A 17,157-nucleotide genomic window follows, 5' to 3' on the forward strand; every position below is an offset into this window, starting at 1 on the left:
GCAGGAGTCTTGAACCCTGGCTCAGGCCAACCAGAGACACCTGGTCCAGGAACAGGCTGCAGCTGATTCTTGATCTAAGAGATCCTCAGGCAGCCCTGATGCGGGAGCTGGTTCCAGGACATCTGCGAGGGTGTCAGCACCAAGCCACAAGCCCAGCCCCAGAGCAGGTCACCTCATAAAAAACAGATCAAAAGATGTCGCTCTCAAGTGCTGAGGTCAGAGCCCTGCCCTGCGGGGGCCTGTGGGTTTTATGTCTGAGTTTAGCTTCCCTGAATAAACCCAGACCCCAAGAAGGGGGTTGTGATGGAATGTGCCTTTATTGCCAAAAAGGCTAATGGTGTATTGGGCTGCATTAGTAGGAGCATTGCCAGCAGATCGAGAGAAGTAATTATTCCCCTCTGTTCGGCATTGGTGAGGACGAATTTGGAGCATTGTGTCCAATTGTGGGCCCCCCACTACAAAAAGGATGTGGACAGATTGGAGAGAGTCCAGCAGAGGGCAAAAAAATGATGAGGGGGCTGGAGCACATGGGTTATGAGAAGAAGCTGAGGGAACTAGGCTTGTTTAGTCTGAAGAAGAGAAGAATGAGGGGGGATTTGATAGCAGCCTTTAGCTACCTGAAAGAGGGTTCCAGGGAGGATGGAGCTAGGCTGTTTTCAGTGATGGCAGGTGACAGAACAAGGAGCAATGGTCTCAAGTTGAAAGGGTGAGGTCTAGGTTAGATATTAGGAAAAACGTTTTCACTAGGAGGATGGTGAAGCACTGGAATGGGTTACCGAGGGAGGTGGTGGAACCTCCATCCTTCGCAGTTTTTAAGGCTCATCTTGACAAAGCCCTGGCCGGGATGATCTAGTCTGGGTTGGTCCTGCTTTGAGCAGGGGATTGGACTAGATACCTTCTGGGGTCCCTTCCAGCCCTCATCTTCTATGGTTCTATGAGCAAAGTGGGTGGAGTCTGTGGCAAAGGTCCTGGGAAGGGATAATAAAAAGCAGGGCAGGGCCACCCCTGGCCATGAGGGGGCACACGGGTGGCAGCTAAGCTGGTTACAATATCCCAGGATCAAATTAGCCCTTTTGGCCACAGCGTGGCACTGGGAGCTCATGCTCAACTGCTTAGCCACAACCCCTCCCCCCGGTATCTTTTTTAGAGTCGCTGCTTCCCAGGATAGAGTCTCCCGGCCTGTAAGCACAGCTGACATTCTGTGTTCCTAGATGTACCCATTTATTCAGATCGCTCTGTCTCAGTGACCTGTCCTCTTCATTGTTTACCACTCCCCCAATTTTTGTGTCATCTGCAAATGTTATCAACGACGATTTTGTGTTTTCATCCAGGTCACTGATGTTAAAATAGTATAGGACCAAGAACCGATCCCCGAGGGACCCCACTGGAAAGAGACCCTCTCCATGATGATTCCCTGTGCACAGTTACGTTCTGCGACCTGTCAAATAGCCAGTTTATAATCTATTTAATGTGTGCCATGGTCACTTTATATCCTTCTAGTTTTTAAATCAAAATGTTGTGCGATACCACATTAAACACCTTACAGAAGTCTAAGTATATTACATCAACTCTGTTACCTTTATCACCCAAACTTGTAATCTCATAAAAAAAAAAAAAAAAAAGATATCAAATTAGTTTGACATGATCTATTTTTCACAAAAAAAACCCATGTTGATTGGCATTAATTATATTACCCTTCTTTAATTCTTTATTAACTGCATCCCACATCAGCCACTCCATTATCTTGCCAAGAATCGATGTCAGGCTGACAGGCTTATAAATCCCTGGGTCATCCCGTTCATACTTTTTAAAAATTGGCACATTAGCTTTCTTCCAGTCTTTTGGAACTTCCCCAGTGCTCCAAGACTTACTGAAAATAAACATTAACAGTCCAGTGAGGTCCTCAGCCAGCTCTTTTAAAGCTCTTGGATGCAAGTTATCTGAGCCTGCTGATTTTAAAATGTTTAACTTTAGTAGCTTCTGTTTAACATCCTGCAGAGATACTTATGGCATGGAAAGAGTGGTATCACCACCGTATGATGAAACTATATCTACTGTTCCCCTAAAGCAGACATTTATAGAACATTTCTGCCTTTTCTGCATTATTATTGATAATTCTACCATTGTCCATTGTCAGGATTGTTTTTGTTCCTAATGTATTAAAAAAAGCCTCCTTCTTATTGTCCTTAACTCTGCTGGCCATAGATGTTGGTTTATGTCCCTTGGCTTCCCTGATCAATTTTCTACAATTTCAAACTTCTGATTTATGTTAATTACTATCAACTTCCCTTTTCTTCCATTTGTTATATATATATATTTATTTTTTTATAGCTGCCTTCACTTCCCCTGTAGACCAGGTTGGTTTTGTAACCAGCAGAGCCTTCTTCTTAGATTATGGTTTTTTGGCCATTTAGTAAGGTCTTCTTAAATGATTCCCAATTATCAGTCACATTTTTCTGATTAAATTCTTCCTCCCAGCTGATTTGATCATAATTATTTTCAGTTTTGTGAAACTGGCCCTATTAAAGCACCAAGTATATATATTATTGATCTGGACTTTATTGTGCTTGCACATTATAAATGCAATCAAGTCATGATCACTAGCACCTAAATTAAAATTAATTTTTAGCGCTGTGGTCAGTTTGTCTTTATCTGTTAAAACAAGATTGTGACAGAATACACCCCTGTATTCACACCCTACACACTATTGTAATCATCGTTGTACAAAGTATGCCTTGTAAAATATCGTTTGAAAACTCTTAAGCTGCTGAACATTGTCCTGGTAAAATCTGTGTGGCAACATTGTATGTGAAGTTATAAAAGTCCCTTGTATGGTGTTACTAACACATGCACCAAACCCCACAGCCCTGCCCAAACAGAAGTTGGCAAAAAGGTCTGTCCTAAACAAAGGAGTGCAAGCTCTGCTTAATTTGCATGTAAGCAGTAAACTGGGTCATCAAGCAGGGAAGGAATCAAAGGAAGTTCAAAGAGGTGAAGAAAAGCAGCAGGGAACATCCTTCCACACAGACTTTGTCTCCTAGTGCCCAGCTGGAAAATTTTTCAAGAAGGGGACTGAAATGATAAAAAGGAGAGACAAATACCCCTAAGAGACTCCATCTCTCTCTCCCTGCCCATCACATCCACTGCATCTGATGAAGACAAAGGAAGCATTTGTTGGACTCTGGGGGAGGGATCCTGACCTATGGAGTTTGGTCAGTAAGCTGCGGAAAGCATGTGGTGAGAAAGTTTGCTTGAATCCAGTACAGTTTGCTAAATTAGGCATTAATGAGCATTTTGTCTTTATTTTTCTTTTAACCATTTTCTGACTTTTATGCCTCATTACTTGTACTCACTTAAAATCTTTCTGTACTGTCCAGGAGAGGGCTGGCCAGTATAGGACCCACATTTCCAGGGGCGGGCAGGGGAATATGGGGCTGGGGGTGTGTTGGGTTCACCCTGCAGTATAACCCAGGCTGGTGAGTGTGGCTGGCCGGCTGCAGTTCCACACAGAGCCTCCAAGAGTGGCTTGCATGCTGGAAAGCTGTTTGTGAGTGGCCCAGGTAGGAGCTACTTGAGTTAGGAGATTGTCATCTCTAATGTCTAGAAACGCCCAGGATGTTTTAGTACTGGCAGCATGAGGCTCCTGCATGCGTCACTCAGATGGAATTCTCCTGGGATCACACATATTTTCCCCCTACATATTAGAGTTAGGCGCATCCAGTTTCCTAGCAGGCTTTGGGGTCTGTAGTGACACTAATTACTACTACCCCATCCTGTGCTTTATCTGTTAGGGCATTGATTCAGCACCAATGTGGACACAAGGACTAATGGATATAAACTGGTCATCAGGAAGTTTAGACTTGAAATTAGACGAATGTTTCTAACCATCAGAGGAGTAAAGTTCTGGAACAACCTTCCAAGGGGAGCAGTGGGGGCAAGAAACCTAACTGGCTTCAAGACTGAGCTTGATCAGTTTATGGCAAGCCTAATTTGGCAATTAACTGATCTTTGACTACTAGCAGTAAATATATCCAATGACCTGTGAAGGGATGTTAGATGGGGTGGGTTCTGAGTTACTACAGTGAATTTTTTCCAAGTGTCTGGCTGGTGAGTTTGCCCACATGCTCAGGGTTTAGCTGATGGCCATATTTGGGGTCAGGAAGGAATTTTCTCCAAGGGCAGATTGGCAGAGGCCCTGGAGGTTTTTCGCCTTCCTCTGCAGCATGGGGCATGGCTCACTTGCTGGTGGATTCTCCGTACCGTGAAGTCTTCAGACCATGATCTGAGGACTTCAGTAACTCAGTGATAGGTCAGGGGTCTGTTACAGGAGTGGATGGGAGAGATTCTGTGGCCTGCATTGTGCAGGAGGTCAGACTACATGATCATAATGGTCCCTTCTGACCTTAAAGTCTATGAGTCCATGAGTCTAAGCATTCATGATCATTGTCTTCCGAGTTACCAGTGACTCAGAAACAGGAAAGGCCATTTTTGACAGTGCCCTTCCCCTTTGCCCTTGATCCTTCCTAAACAGGTTGTAACTCCGGATTTTACATTCCACCCTGCGAATCATCACACCAGGTTTCAGGAATACCAACTAGATTCAATGCATGCTCGTAAAGGAGCAGTTCCAGTTCCTCTTGTTTGTTACCCACCCTCCTGGAATTGGTGTATCAGCAATTCAAGAATTTCTTCTCTCTGGGTCCTTTGGTTTCTCAAATAATTTGATTCTCCACATTTTGATGGAGTGCTCACATCTTCCCTCTTTTTACTCTCCCCTTTTGGTATTAGTTTAACCCCCTCCTGACCACTCCAGCCAGCCTGTCCCCGAGGAGACTGGTCCCCTTCTGTTGAGGGGGAGGCCACCCAACCTATACGGACCCCTCTCCCCATCGAAGGTGGACCAACATTCCACACAACCCAGACCCTGCACCCTGCCCCACTCACCTTGCTGGCAGGTCTCTTCCAGATTCCTCTTCCTTCGGCCTTCCTTTGCTCGAAGGACATGAAGTCTCTCAGAGAAGATCACTGGGACATGCTTCTTCAGCACACAGCCAAGTTCCCTGATGCCATCTACCCTTGTGGAGATATCCCACAACGCAGCATGTTTAACGCTGATCTGAACCATCGCCAAGGGATCCCTGCCTCCACTTCGGAGCCTGTGCGGTCTTAGAGTGACGCGTTGTCTCGTGTCTGGGCTCTGGGAAGACATCTGAATGTTCCGGGACGTTCTTTTCATTCTTCCGAGTATTGACTCTCAGAGGGGAGAGTCCAAAGCCAGAGGGGGAAAATACCTAAAACGTGTTCCTGTTTTATTAAAAACCCTGGCGATTTATGACTTTGGAAGGCTTTGGGCTGGCGAGAGCGGAGACGTTGAAATCCAGGGACAGACGAGGCCGGTTGGGCTCAGAGCACACAGCAGCAGGCCATTGTCCCCTCATCCTAGTGTTTCCGTGTCTCAGGGCCGCAGCAGGTGGCAGAGTTGTAGGAGAGAGATCTACACGCAGCCAGGGGAGGAGTTGGAGGCTAAGAGGGACCATCCATAGGGATAAACCCTCCCCTCCACATTGGCACCTCCCAGCAAAGCCATAGAGAGTTGTGGGTCAAGGACTAGGGCAAAAAGTGAGTTATGGGGGAGAGGGGTTGGGAGCCAGGACTCCTGAGTTCTATCCCCAGCAGTGGGAGGGGAGTGGGGTGGGGATAGGCTTTTGTGACGTCGTGTTCAGGCCCCCCAGAACTATAGGCCGGGGGGGTCACCCCTCCACCTCCACAAGTGAGAGCTTTGCTGGACTTAGACTGTGCGTCAGCTCCCTGCCACGCCGGCCTGGCCACCTCCCCAGCAACCTCCTCAGGACTCTGCCAGTCTAACCCTGGCCTGGCAAGTAACAAGCAGCAAACGCCGATTCCCCGGAGCCGTGTCCCTGCAGCGTCCAGACGCTCTCCCTGTGACGCTCGCAGAATTCAGTGCGGTCGCCGCCTCCAAGAGCCAGGCAGACATTGACACCGAGCAAGAGAAAAAGTGACAGGTCCGGTTCCAAGCAAAACCTGCATCCTCATGGCCAAAGCGTCCCAGGTTTCATCTCTGTCCCAGGCAATTTCTCTCCCGCAGTCAGTGCCTCACGTGGCTGAAGGATCCACCTTTCCCACAGCGGAAGAGCTCTGGCCTCTTTTGCCCCGGAAGTGACGATAACTAGAATGTTGTTTTGCTTCCCCTTATATCTCCCGGAGTCCATTGTATCTGTCTCAAGAGACAGAAGTGCCTCCCGGGGTTCAGATTGGGACCCCCGCTGAGCTCCTTCCTCCACAGCTTGTTAGGCTGATGGCTTTGTTCACCTTACCCGTCAGTATCCTGGCGTTGCCCTCTGCCTGTACCCACGCCAGGTAATCCAAGTTCCGGCATCTGGGGCACGCTGGGTTTACACCCGGCCTCCCACACACATGTTGAGAACATCTTTCCAGCCCACCTCTGTGACACGGCCCGCAGGGAAATGCACACCCAGCGTGTCACCCGTTTACATACCACCCGCACCTCGCCGCTTTTAGCTCCAGATCACGACGACAGCGTGTCGGGGGTAGCCAGTGCCGCAGACCCGACGTGACTTACAGCGCAGCCCCGCGTCTGCAGCGGGCATCGAAGGGCTGTTGGGGGTCACAGCCACTGGGCGCGGCCCCAGAGTGCACCCCCTCACTGGGCGTTGTCCCAGCCAGGGCGCTCCTGCGAGCCAACCCCATCACGGTGCCCTCCTGCCCCTCTGCCCAGCAGGGCTCCTCACCACGTTTCTGTCCCCGCCTGTTGGGATCGTTAGCTCTTCAGGCAGGGGCTGTCGAGCGGACCTAGGGTTGCCACCTCTGAGGCACAAAAACCAGGACATCAGCCTGCCCCTCACTTCCCCCAGGTACCGCCTGAGCCCTGGGCACCATCTCCTCACCTAACGCAGGCTCCAGTTCCCAGGGCTGGGGGAGTCAGTGGGGGGCTGACTGAGAGATCCGGGGCATCCCAATTTGCCAGGACAAGCCTGGGAAAACGTGGGCAGTGGGGATCCCTCATCTTCCTTCAGGTGTGGACGGGTCGAGCGCGATGGGGCCCCGATCCCCGATGGGGCATTTTATGCCCTCCTGGCTAATCAGATCCAGCCAGCCATTGGCGAGGAAGGACTCAGAATCCTAGGGAGCAAATTCTACCCCTCCCCCTGAGACTCCCTGACCCCTCAGCAGCCCCCCAACATTTCCAGGGGCTAAAGCAGGACACTCCCCCCTGGGCTCTCTGCCCCCCTCCCCCAACCAACTCCCCCATGCGGGCCTGGGACTGGTGCTGGAGCCGGCCCCACTGCAGCAGCCAGGAGCAGCAGTACTGGCTGACCCCTCCCCCTCCCACCCCCGCCCACTCACTTTTGGCCTTGGGGCCAAACCTGAGCAGTGCTGCAACCCCCATGCGCCAGAGGCCCGGTTGCAACGCCCAGCGCAGGCAGCCAAGCCCAGCCACTCCACGGGGCAGAAAGCAGTTTCAACTGGGCCAGGCAGTTCTGGGGCTCAAAGCCGGACCGTGCCGGGAAACCCGGGACTTGTGGGCCGGGTACCCTGCAAAACAGGTGTGGTTTGCACTCTCCATTGCAGTGCGAGCTGGAGCCTATAGGGCAGGCTGGGATGGACCCCGAGTCGAGGGCTCTCCCCTGCTGTCCGACCCAGCACTAAGCACACCCCTGCCTGTGCACCCTCCGCCCCGGCCAGCACGCACTGTGTTTGCAGGAGAGGGACAGACAGAGCCAGGCGCAGGCCAGGGCCCAGGGCCAGCCACACGCCCCAGTGGAGGGCCCAGTTCCCAGGGCTCACAAGGAGTCGGTGGGAGCTGGGCGCTGGGCCGGGTTGGTGGGATCCTGACTCAGGACCCCAGAGATGGGGGAGAAGTGGGGAGGGAGGGGCTGTGTTTTTAGCAGGGGGAATCCCCTCCCTGCAGCGCCAGGACAGCCCCCCTGGGTAACCATGTCGCAGGGTTGGCTCCAGACAGCCGGCCTCTGTCCAGCCCTGCCCGCTTTTGGGTGTCTGGGCCTGGCGCGAAGGGTGGGGAAGTGGCAGGGCAGCCAGTGAGGGGGAGGCGGCGGGCAGCAGGACTTGGAGCTGCAACAAATGCTGGAGGGAAAGGGAGCCAGCCTGGGGTGGGGGGGCGGGGCTGGGCTGGAGGGCTGGGCTGTGAGGCTGCAGTGGGGGGGAGGAGAGACAGCTGAGCTGAGAGTCTAGCGCAGGCCCGGGAGTGTGGGGGGGGGGGGCAGACCGGGGCGGGGGGCAGCGGCAGGGGTTGGAACAGGCGGGATCTGGGGGGAGGGAGATGGGAGGTTGTGTGTGGGCTGGTTATAGGGGGGTGGGGGGCTATGGGAGCAGGGGGATGGGAGGGATTGGGGAGAGACAGGTGGCTATAGGGCCAGGGATGGAGGAGGGAGAGGAATGGGGGGGCAGGGATGGTGCAGGGAGAGGTGGGATGGGTGAGGGGTGGGGGCTATAGGGACAGGATGTGGGAAGGGGGAGGGGTTGGGGGCCATGGGGGCAGGGACAGAGGAGGGGTTGTTAGCACTCAAGGAAGCAGAGATGTGACCACACAGGGAGGTGAGAAGAGCGGGGATGGGGGGCGGGGGTGGGGTGCACCGCCAGGACTTGCCCCTTGTCTACACACAAAAGCGTATCTGGATTCCCGGTTCAGCCACCCCAGTAAGATCGGTGCCATCCCCAGGGTGGGCACAGGGACCCGGATCCAGGTGCTGGCTGCAGGGAGCTGTCTGTCCCTGTCCGTCCCCGTCCCTGTGGGGGAACTACTCTGTGCACTGCCCTGAGCAAACACACTGCACACAACACACACTACACACCAAACAGACACTACATAGCACACACGCCGTGCAAAGACAACATGCGCTATATACACAACACTGTTCACAACACACACTAAATACACTATCTCACAATATACACACATGCAGTGTGCGATACACATAGGCACATTCAACACACTATACACACATTGTGTGTGCAATACAGATACACACATGCACACAATACACATATGCTGTGTGCAGTACATATACACACATACACAATGAATACTTGCTGTGTGCAATACACATAGGCACATACACACGGTGCACAAAACAGATATACACAATACACACTGTGTGCAGTACACAGGCACAATACACACTACATATAAAATAAGACACACTCTATGCAAAACACATTACACTCAGTGCACACACTACATACACTATATAAACAACAACACTCACTGTTCACAACACACAGCACACACAATACACAGTAACTCACAATATATATAGTTCACATTGTACACAATACACACATGCTCTGTGCAATACACACAGAGCACACACATTAAATTGTTCTTAGTAAGTGCACAATACATAATATCCACTATATTCTATACACAATACCCACAAATACTGACCCCAATACCAACAACACACATAATACACAACACTGACCTCAATACCCACTATATTCTATACACAATACCCACAAACAACACACTAGGTATAAACAAACCCAGAACTATAAAGAGAGTTATTGTGTGTGTACATATAATTTGCATATTTGTGTGTCTGGGTAAATTGTGTGTACATTGTGTATATTTCAAAGGCCTGTAAAGAATATGTGTGGGTGCCCCCCCCAAATGTGTACACACAGGGACGTGCATACAAGGAGAGAGCAACTATATCTATTTGTGTATGTGACACAGAATCCATATAATCTCCCTGCGCTGTCCACACTGACACACTCTGCTATAAACAGCAACACACGCAAAGCAAAAGTATGGGACTATAAGGCTGCTATTTGATGGCCTGTTATCCGTACCCTCAAGACCTACTTCAAAGCCCCCTTAAATGGCAAGGACCAGTTACAGAATTGCCCCAAGTTGCTTTTAAGTTGCTTTTAAGAAGCAACTACATGAAAATAGAAACAAGTTTCCCTAACTGCTTCGGAGAGGGAATTCCCCCCCAGGCGAGGTGAGAACGCAGCCTTCTGAACACTCAGGAGGGCTCAGTCACTCACAATGGTGGTCTGAAAAATCAGGTCCCTTGATCTCAAGTAATCAGTTTGCATTTCTTGTGTGTTACTTTCTCTGAGAGAGCTAGGTATTATTATTGTTATTACTGCGGGGAAAGAATGGAAAATGAATCCTGATTTTCTTTCCACCAATCTACACATTTCTTTCTTCCTTTCTGTGTCGTTTCCCCCCCAATAATCTGATATTTTTTTGCACGCCAAAATCAAACTTTCAAACCAGTCCAAACAAACTATTCCCAGGTCTTGTTTTCTATGTAAGCTTTTTGATAGCGAATTTATTTCCTTCTCTGTTAAAAATCTCGAAAAGGAGAACTTCAGAATTTCTCTTTGCTGGAGAAGTTATTAGTTTGGATGGCAGGTCTTGTTTCATTTTGGGTTTTTTTCTTTTCCTCTTATGAAAAAAAAGTGTCATTTTACAACAAATGTGAGTTTCAAAAAATGACAAAGAGCTTTTTAAAGGACCAATATTTTATTTTCAAATGAAGTTTGCAAAGCAAGAGTCTTTCCAGTATTAAATCATTTTAAAGGCCAGGTCAGTCATGTCCATTTGTTATTAAGATAAAATCCCCATTAATAGCAGGATTGGCCGTAATTAGTTAGAGTGAAATTCCTGCCCCGCTAAAGCCAGTGGCAAAACCGCAATAATTTCAGTAGGGCAAAGATTTCCCTAAAATATAAATACAATTTATTTGGGGCTGAGGTCAATCCAGCACCATTGAAATCAAGTGCAGCTGACATCACTGACTGTCGTAATTGACTCTGACATTACTGGAGCTAATAAAGTCTGGGAACTGAAATGAATCAATAGAAATACTTGATGATTTGCATATTTTTCAGTGCCAAAATATCCTCTTTGTTTGTAAAGTGACTTGTAACGTGCACAGAGCTGAGTAATGGATGGAAACATTTTTACTATTATTATTTAAAATCCTCCCTCACACATTTCAAAAATCTCACCTGGAATGTCAGCTATGAATAAAGGGGAATTGTTTTCAAACGTCCAAAAATCAGCAATTATCCCCATCGAAAGGCACATGAGAGTCACTTAACAGAATAATTTGATTTCCTTTTTAAACATATTAATTTCAGACCATCGGAAATTAAATTCAATCAACCAGCGATTTCTGATGCAGACCTTCTATTTTGCAGCCAAGTCTAAAATCCATCAGCGATCTGAGTCAAATTACGGACAATTAATTATTCATTCTGTTTTAAGCAGAGGGGATTGTTGAACCAATATATCCCGGGAGGCACAGCCAGAAAAGTCAGCTGGAAGGGGGAGTAGATTTTGAATTTGAAATGGATCGGAAGGGTAAAGTCAGCTCTGTTTTTCTGATCGCGACTCTGTTGGTTGGCCTGGGCTGAGATTCCTGTGTAGGCTAATGGTGCTGATTCCATAAATTGTCCCAGATGGTGTAAATCCAGAGGAACTCCACTGGAATCAGGGGGGGCCGATTCTCCTCTCAGAGTAAATCCGGTGTAACCCTATGACACTGGCAAGCTCAGGATCTAACCCGACAGTCACCAGTCAGGCCAGTGCTTGCGATGTGAGAATCAGGCCCATGACGCTGGTGAGGGTGGTTCATGGGACAAGAGATGGGGGCAGGGCTAGTAAAATCCACTGGGCACGATTGGCTCAGCGGCGAGCCAGCAAGCCCCCCGGTTGGCTGGGCGGAGAAGGAGCCCAGGGTTATAATGACCAAGTGTCGAGGGAACGTCTCTGGTTGAACGCGGGGCTGGCTGGATGGGCCCCTTGGCCGCGGGGTGCTCCCGGGGACGCAGGACGCCATCCCTTGACCCTTCCTGCAGCAATGGAAGGGTTAAGCAGAGCCAGCTTCACCCTGAAGTCTTCCTTCAGCATCACAAGCCTCCTCCAAGACGAGGCGCTGAGTGACAGGACGGCGCAGCCCCCCGGGGGGGTTCAGGATGCAGAGCCGGATCCTGCCACGGCCAGCAGCCCAGGGGAGGCCGGGGAAGACAGGAGCGTAGGAGCGGCTGGAGGAGGACAGCAGGAGAAGGGAAGGGGGGAAGTGGCGGTGAAGCAGCACGACAAGCCGCCCTTCAGCTACAACGCCCTGATCATGATGGCCATCCGGCAGAGCCCCGGCCGGCGGCTGACGCTCAACGGCATCTATGAGTTCATCATGCGCAACTTCCCCTACTACCGGGAAAACCGGCAGGGCTGGCAGAACTCCATCCGTCACAACCTGAGCCTCAACAAGTGCTTCGTCAAGGTGCCGCGCCACTGCGACGACCCGGGCAAGGGCAGCTACTGGACGCTCCACCCGTCCAGCGACGACGTCTTCATCGGCGGCACCACGGGCAAGCTGCGGAGGAGGGCGCCCGCCACCCGGGCCAAGGTGGCCTTCCGCAGGGGGGCCGGGGTGGCCTTTGCCAGCTCACTGTACTGGCCCCTGCCTCCCTTCCTGACCCCGCCCCAGCAGCCGGCCCCACCCGCCAGCTACGGCCCCTATCCTGGCCACCGCGGCCCCGGATTCTACACCTCGGCCTTCTCCCCTGGGGTGGACGGGCTCTTTGGGGGAGGGGATGTCCCCCCCGGGGCACATCGCCACCCGGTCGCCACGCTAGCCTCCTTGTCCTGCAGCTTCTCAGCGCCCCGCAGCCTCGACTCCTTCCATCTCCTGGCGGAACAGGCCAGCTATATCCTGGCCCAGAGGCCCCAGCCAGCCCCAGCCGGGCCCTCCCCGTTCCCAGGCTACCTGGCCTCTCCGAATCAGGGCGCTGCCTTTAACCCGGCTCTGCCCTGAACGCGTCCTCCTGCTGCGGTGGGTCCCGGCCCTTGCAAGGGGCATTTGGCCCTAGTGTGCGTCCAAAGCAGCCAACGGTGATCAGCCACCAAAGATCAGTCCCAGTGACTACGTTTCCATCCTGCGCTAGGTCAATTTCCACCTGCTCCCCGGAGCACTTAGGAACTGGCTGAGACAACAATTGGCCCAGCGCAAAACAGGGCCAGAGCTTCCATTGCTGTGACTCCGTTTCCCCCAGCTGGGGCCACACCCACAGCTGGTGTAAATCAGCACGCCGCCAGTGACGTCAACAGAGCAACGCGGATTTACACCAGCCGAGGAGCAGCGCTAAAATTGTCAAAAGCCCCTAAGGTGTTTGGGAGCCTTTTGAAAATTCTCCCCCAGATCCTTATTTTCCCCTGGCCTTGCTGCTAGGGATGCTTCTGATCAGTGGCATTTTGCATCTTCCTTCCCGCCTCTCATGGCAGTTTGCTTGCTTCCATCTCTACATCATGCTTGGAATTTTCCACATTTCTTTTTTCATTGTCTGGAGAGGTCAAAATCCAAACTGCCTCAGGGCCAGAATCCTGAGCCTGGTGCAAATCAGATTTCAGTGAAGCGACGCCAGTTTACACCAGGTGAGCATCTGGCCCTGTATCATCTTGCCTATTTCATATCTAAGGGCTGCAAAAATAACTGACCGCTGAAAGGGAATACAATTCTTTGCATTACTGGATTTTTTTTTTTAGATGAAATACAAGGTTTTTTGCAGGAGGGGAGGGGAATATTCATGCACTCTTTTTAGGACCCTTTTGGTTAAAAGTATTTCTTTAGAAGCATTCAGTATTAAAGAGAAATCCACTGGAAGCCCCAGTCTTGCAGAAACTTAACACACGAGAAATCCTGTGCGTGTCCTGTTGAACCCAGTGAAATAGAGTTACCCCGGCAGGATTCGAAAAACAGATTTTGTTTCATTCTGCCTCTCCAAAGCAGAGTTTGGACAGAATAAGAATTTCAGGATCGCTTTCCTAAATTATTACTATTTATGAACAATCACATTATTAATTATTATAATTGTTATTTAATGATCACCTGAATTATTATTTATATATTAATTATCAGCCTTATTCCTATCTGTTGACATGGTTGTTTAAAGGCATCAAATGTATGCAGATTATCTATCTAGTAAGACCAGATTCTCATCTAGTTGGTGCTAGTGTTACTCCATTGCCCACAGTCAATCCTGATTTGTGAGTAACCGGGGAATCAGCCCCACCAGTTTTAGGTATGTTTACAATCAGGGAAGGGCTTGATCTGCCATTTAAATCAGTGGGAGGTTTGTGGCCCAGAGCCGAATCAGGTCCCAAATGAGCATTCTTCTTTGGAGAAATGACAGTGTTTGAGGGGAATCGTAGCAAAAAGGGTTCGAACGCATAGCAAAATTAAAAGGCTAGTTTTGAATCAGTTGGTGGTTGAGTTTTTTGGCTTATTTGTAATCTTTAAAGAATATAAAATTGATCTGCAAACAAAGATTAAAATGGCATGAGAATCTAAACAGAGCCAAATAGCTAACGCTAATCACATGATGAAATATACACTGTGTCATCCAAGCTTTAAAAAGAATGTACTTTAAACAAAAAGAGGTTTTTTAATCAAACACATTTTCCCCCCAACTTTCAGGCTATGTGTTTATAATTTAAAATGAATAACAAAAGGGCTGGACTCCCAACTACTATAAATCGGTGTAGGGCCACTGAAGGTGCTGTGCCTATTTAAAACAGCTGAGCATCTGGTCCAGAGGCTTCAAAGTACTTTACTGATTTGTAAAAGAAATTAAATTGAGATGAACAGAAAAGACGAGTGACCTCTCCTGCTAAAATCTTACTCTTGTGAGTAAATTTGTTACCATGAAGAGCTTCTTGGGGTTCAAGAGTTACTCACATGTATAATTCGTTTGCAGAATCGAGCCCTCTGCCTCTTCATTTCGCAGATGTTGAAAACATAAACCAAAACGTTGTATTTTTTGTTTAAAAAGAGTTTTTCTCAACCAAAATATTATCCCCTGGGGAGCAAAAAAAGGATTTGTTGTTGTTGGTTTTTTTTTGTAGTGCATCCAAAATATTTGTGCCACAAAGGGAAAGAAATTGTACATATTTTGCAACAGTCACTTAAAATTTTGCTCCAAATTTAGAAAAGTAGTTTGCAAAATAACAACATTGATGATCTTTCTTGTTAGAAGGGAGACTTAAATGCAGAATCCAAACAGGTGGAAAAATTCAGATCCATTAAACTTTGCATTTTAAGTTTTTTGTAAAAATCCTAAAGCGCTGATTCTTTAAGCAGTGGAGGATCGGGGCGTGAGTCATGCTTTGGTTTGAAGTGCTGAGGTTCTACTCCTGAGAATGCACTGAAGAAAATCTAGAGAATAATTCCTCAGGGGAAGATCAGATTGTTGCTTCTTACCAGGCAGGTTTTAAAACTGTGTCTTCTTTGTGTGCTACCTGTCTAAGATAATAACGGAGAGTCCAGTCTTGCTTTCCCTGAAGGCGGTGACAAAACTCCTGTGGAGCACAGTGAAAACTGGACAGTGCTTGTCTGAGGTATCTCTAGGGGTGTATCCCCAGGTGGTGTAAATCAGCGTTGTCCCTTCAGAGACAATGAAGCTACAGCCAGTCGCACCATATGGCTCATTGCTACTGATGAAAGCTGCAGACTGTATGTATTTGGGGAGGTTTTTAAAAATCTATTAAACATTATTACCCCCCATGTTTGGGTGCAGTCCCTCTCCCACTGAAATCAATGACATGAATACGGACTATGGGCCCAATCCTGTGCCACTAAGATCAGTGGGAGCTTTCCCATTGCCTTCAATAGAGCAGGATCTATCCCTAAAGCCATATCCAGCACAGCTTATGGCCCCAGTCATACAGCAAGCTCTGTGCAGGAGGATCCCTGCACCCGCATGGAACCCCTTGGATCCGCAGTCAAACCCATTGCAGGATCGGGACCCCACATCTTCAGGTCACAGGGTGGGGGCTCCAAACACTTTGCTGACAATGTGAAATCTGTTTCAACTCATTATTCTCCTCCCTCTGCAATTGTGAGAGCTGTGTGTGGCATCCCCTTTGCAGGGCAATCCAGGCAATTTAAAGGGACACCATGGGCTTGGGAATCTGGTCAGTTTCAGACACAGACCTGGGGATTGACAAAGAGGATCAGACCCCTCACCCAGGGCCCATCTAGCTCAATAGCCCACGGCCCACAGCAGCTGCTTCAGAAGAAGGTATTAGCACTCTGTAGGTGCAGCTGTGGAATAATCTGTCTCCCATGAAGGTCTCTCCTGATCACTAGTTGTTAGAGATTGGCTTAAACCCTGAACCAGGAGGTTTTATCTCGGTTCTTAGCCCTGCCTGTTCTAACAATTCTTGTTATCCATAGAAATGTCCAGTCCCTCTATGAATCTTGCAGAACTCTTGGCTTCAGGGGCAGCGAGGTGCACAGTCTAATCACATGCTGTGCAAAAAAGTATTTGCTTTGCTCAGATTTGAATTTCCCACCTTTCAGTTAAGCAGAATGTCCCCTTGTCCTTGTGTTGTTGCAAGACAAGGAGAACAGAAGCTCTATATCTCCTGTCTCTAGACCTTTCATTGTTGTATAGACTTACCATATCCCGTCTCGCTTTTCTTTCTAAGGTAACAGTCACAATCTTTTTAAACTCTCCTCCTAGCAGAACTTTTTTCCAGGCTGCCGAGCATTCTCAGGCAATGAATTACATGTTATTTCAGGGCCCATTTCTCCCCCTGCCAATTTTTGTGGGTTTAAAATAACTCTTTCCTGGTTTTGTTTTTTAATGTTTTGTTGCTATACAAGACCCAGACAAATGGATGAAACTGACTATGCAAGGTAAAGCGGTGAAATTGACTAGACAGACAACTCTGGAAGCAAACAAACTGAAAACCGGGACATTTTTTCCTTCTCTAATCAATCTCAGTTGCAGACATCTTGGGTGTTATTTGTGACATTAGTAGCTAAACTTGCTCAGAAAAAAAAGCATGGTTTTTATAAGTTGATGTTATCCTTTTAAAACTATACATTTTTTGTTCTCAGTGTTATAGGGCAAAAAAAACCCACAACAAACACTTGGGGCTCCCATACCTTCGCATTGTGTTTGAAATGGTATTTTAAAATATATATTTTTAAAATTTCAACCGCCAGCGTAAGCACTTTCTGAAAATGTTTTGCAGTGTCACCTGAATATTGAAGTTCCTTTTGTGAAGGTTTACAACAATAAAACCAGAGCAAATCTTTCAGCTTCTCTTTGTTGTTGCAATCACAGCCTGGTTGG

General features: G+C 48.7%; 1 protein-coding gene across 1 annotated transcript; it reads left to right on the forward strand.

Moving 5' to 3' along the window:
• Nucleotides 1-11,876: 11,876 nt before the first annotated feature.
• LOC137159074 (forkhead box protein G1-like) lies at nt 11,877-12,833 on the forward strand. The gene has a single exon (XM_067557258.1). The coding sequence runs from the start codon at nt 11,877-11,879 to the stop codon at nt 12,831-12,833; it is 957 nt and encodes a 318-aa protein (XP_067413359.1).
• Nucleotides 12,834-17,157: the final 4,324 nt, after the last annotated feature.

Source organism: Emydura macquarii, unplaced genomic scaffold (genome assembly GCF_026122565.2).
Source record: "Emydura macquarii macquarii isolate MOO-44397 ecotype Brisbane River unplaced genomic scaffold, CSIRO-AGI_Emac_v2 contig_1790, whole genome shotgun sequence".
Taxonomy (NCBI): Eukaryota; Metazoa; Chordata; order Testudines; family Chelidae; genus Emydura; species Emydura macquarii.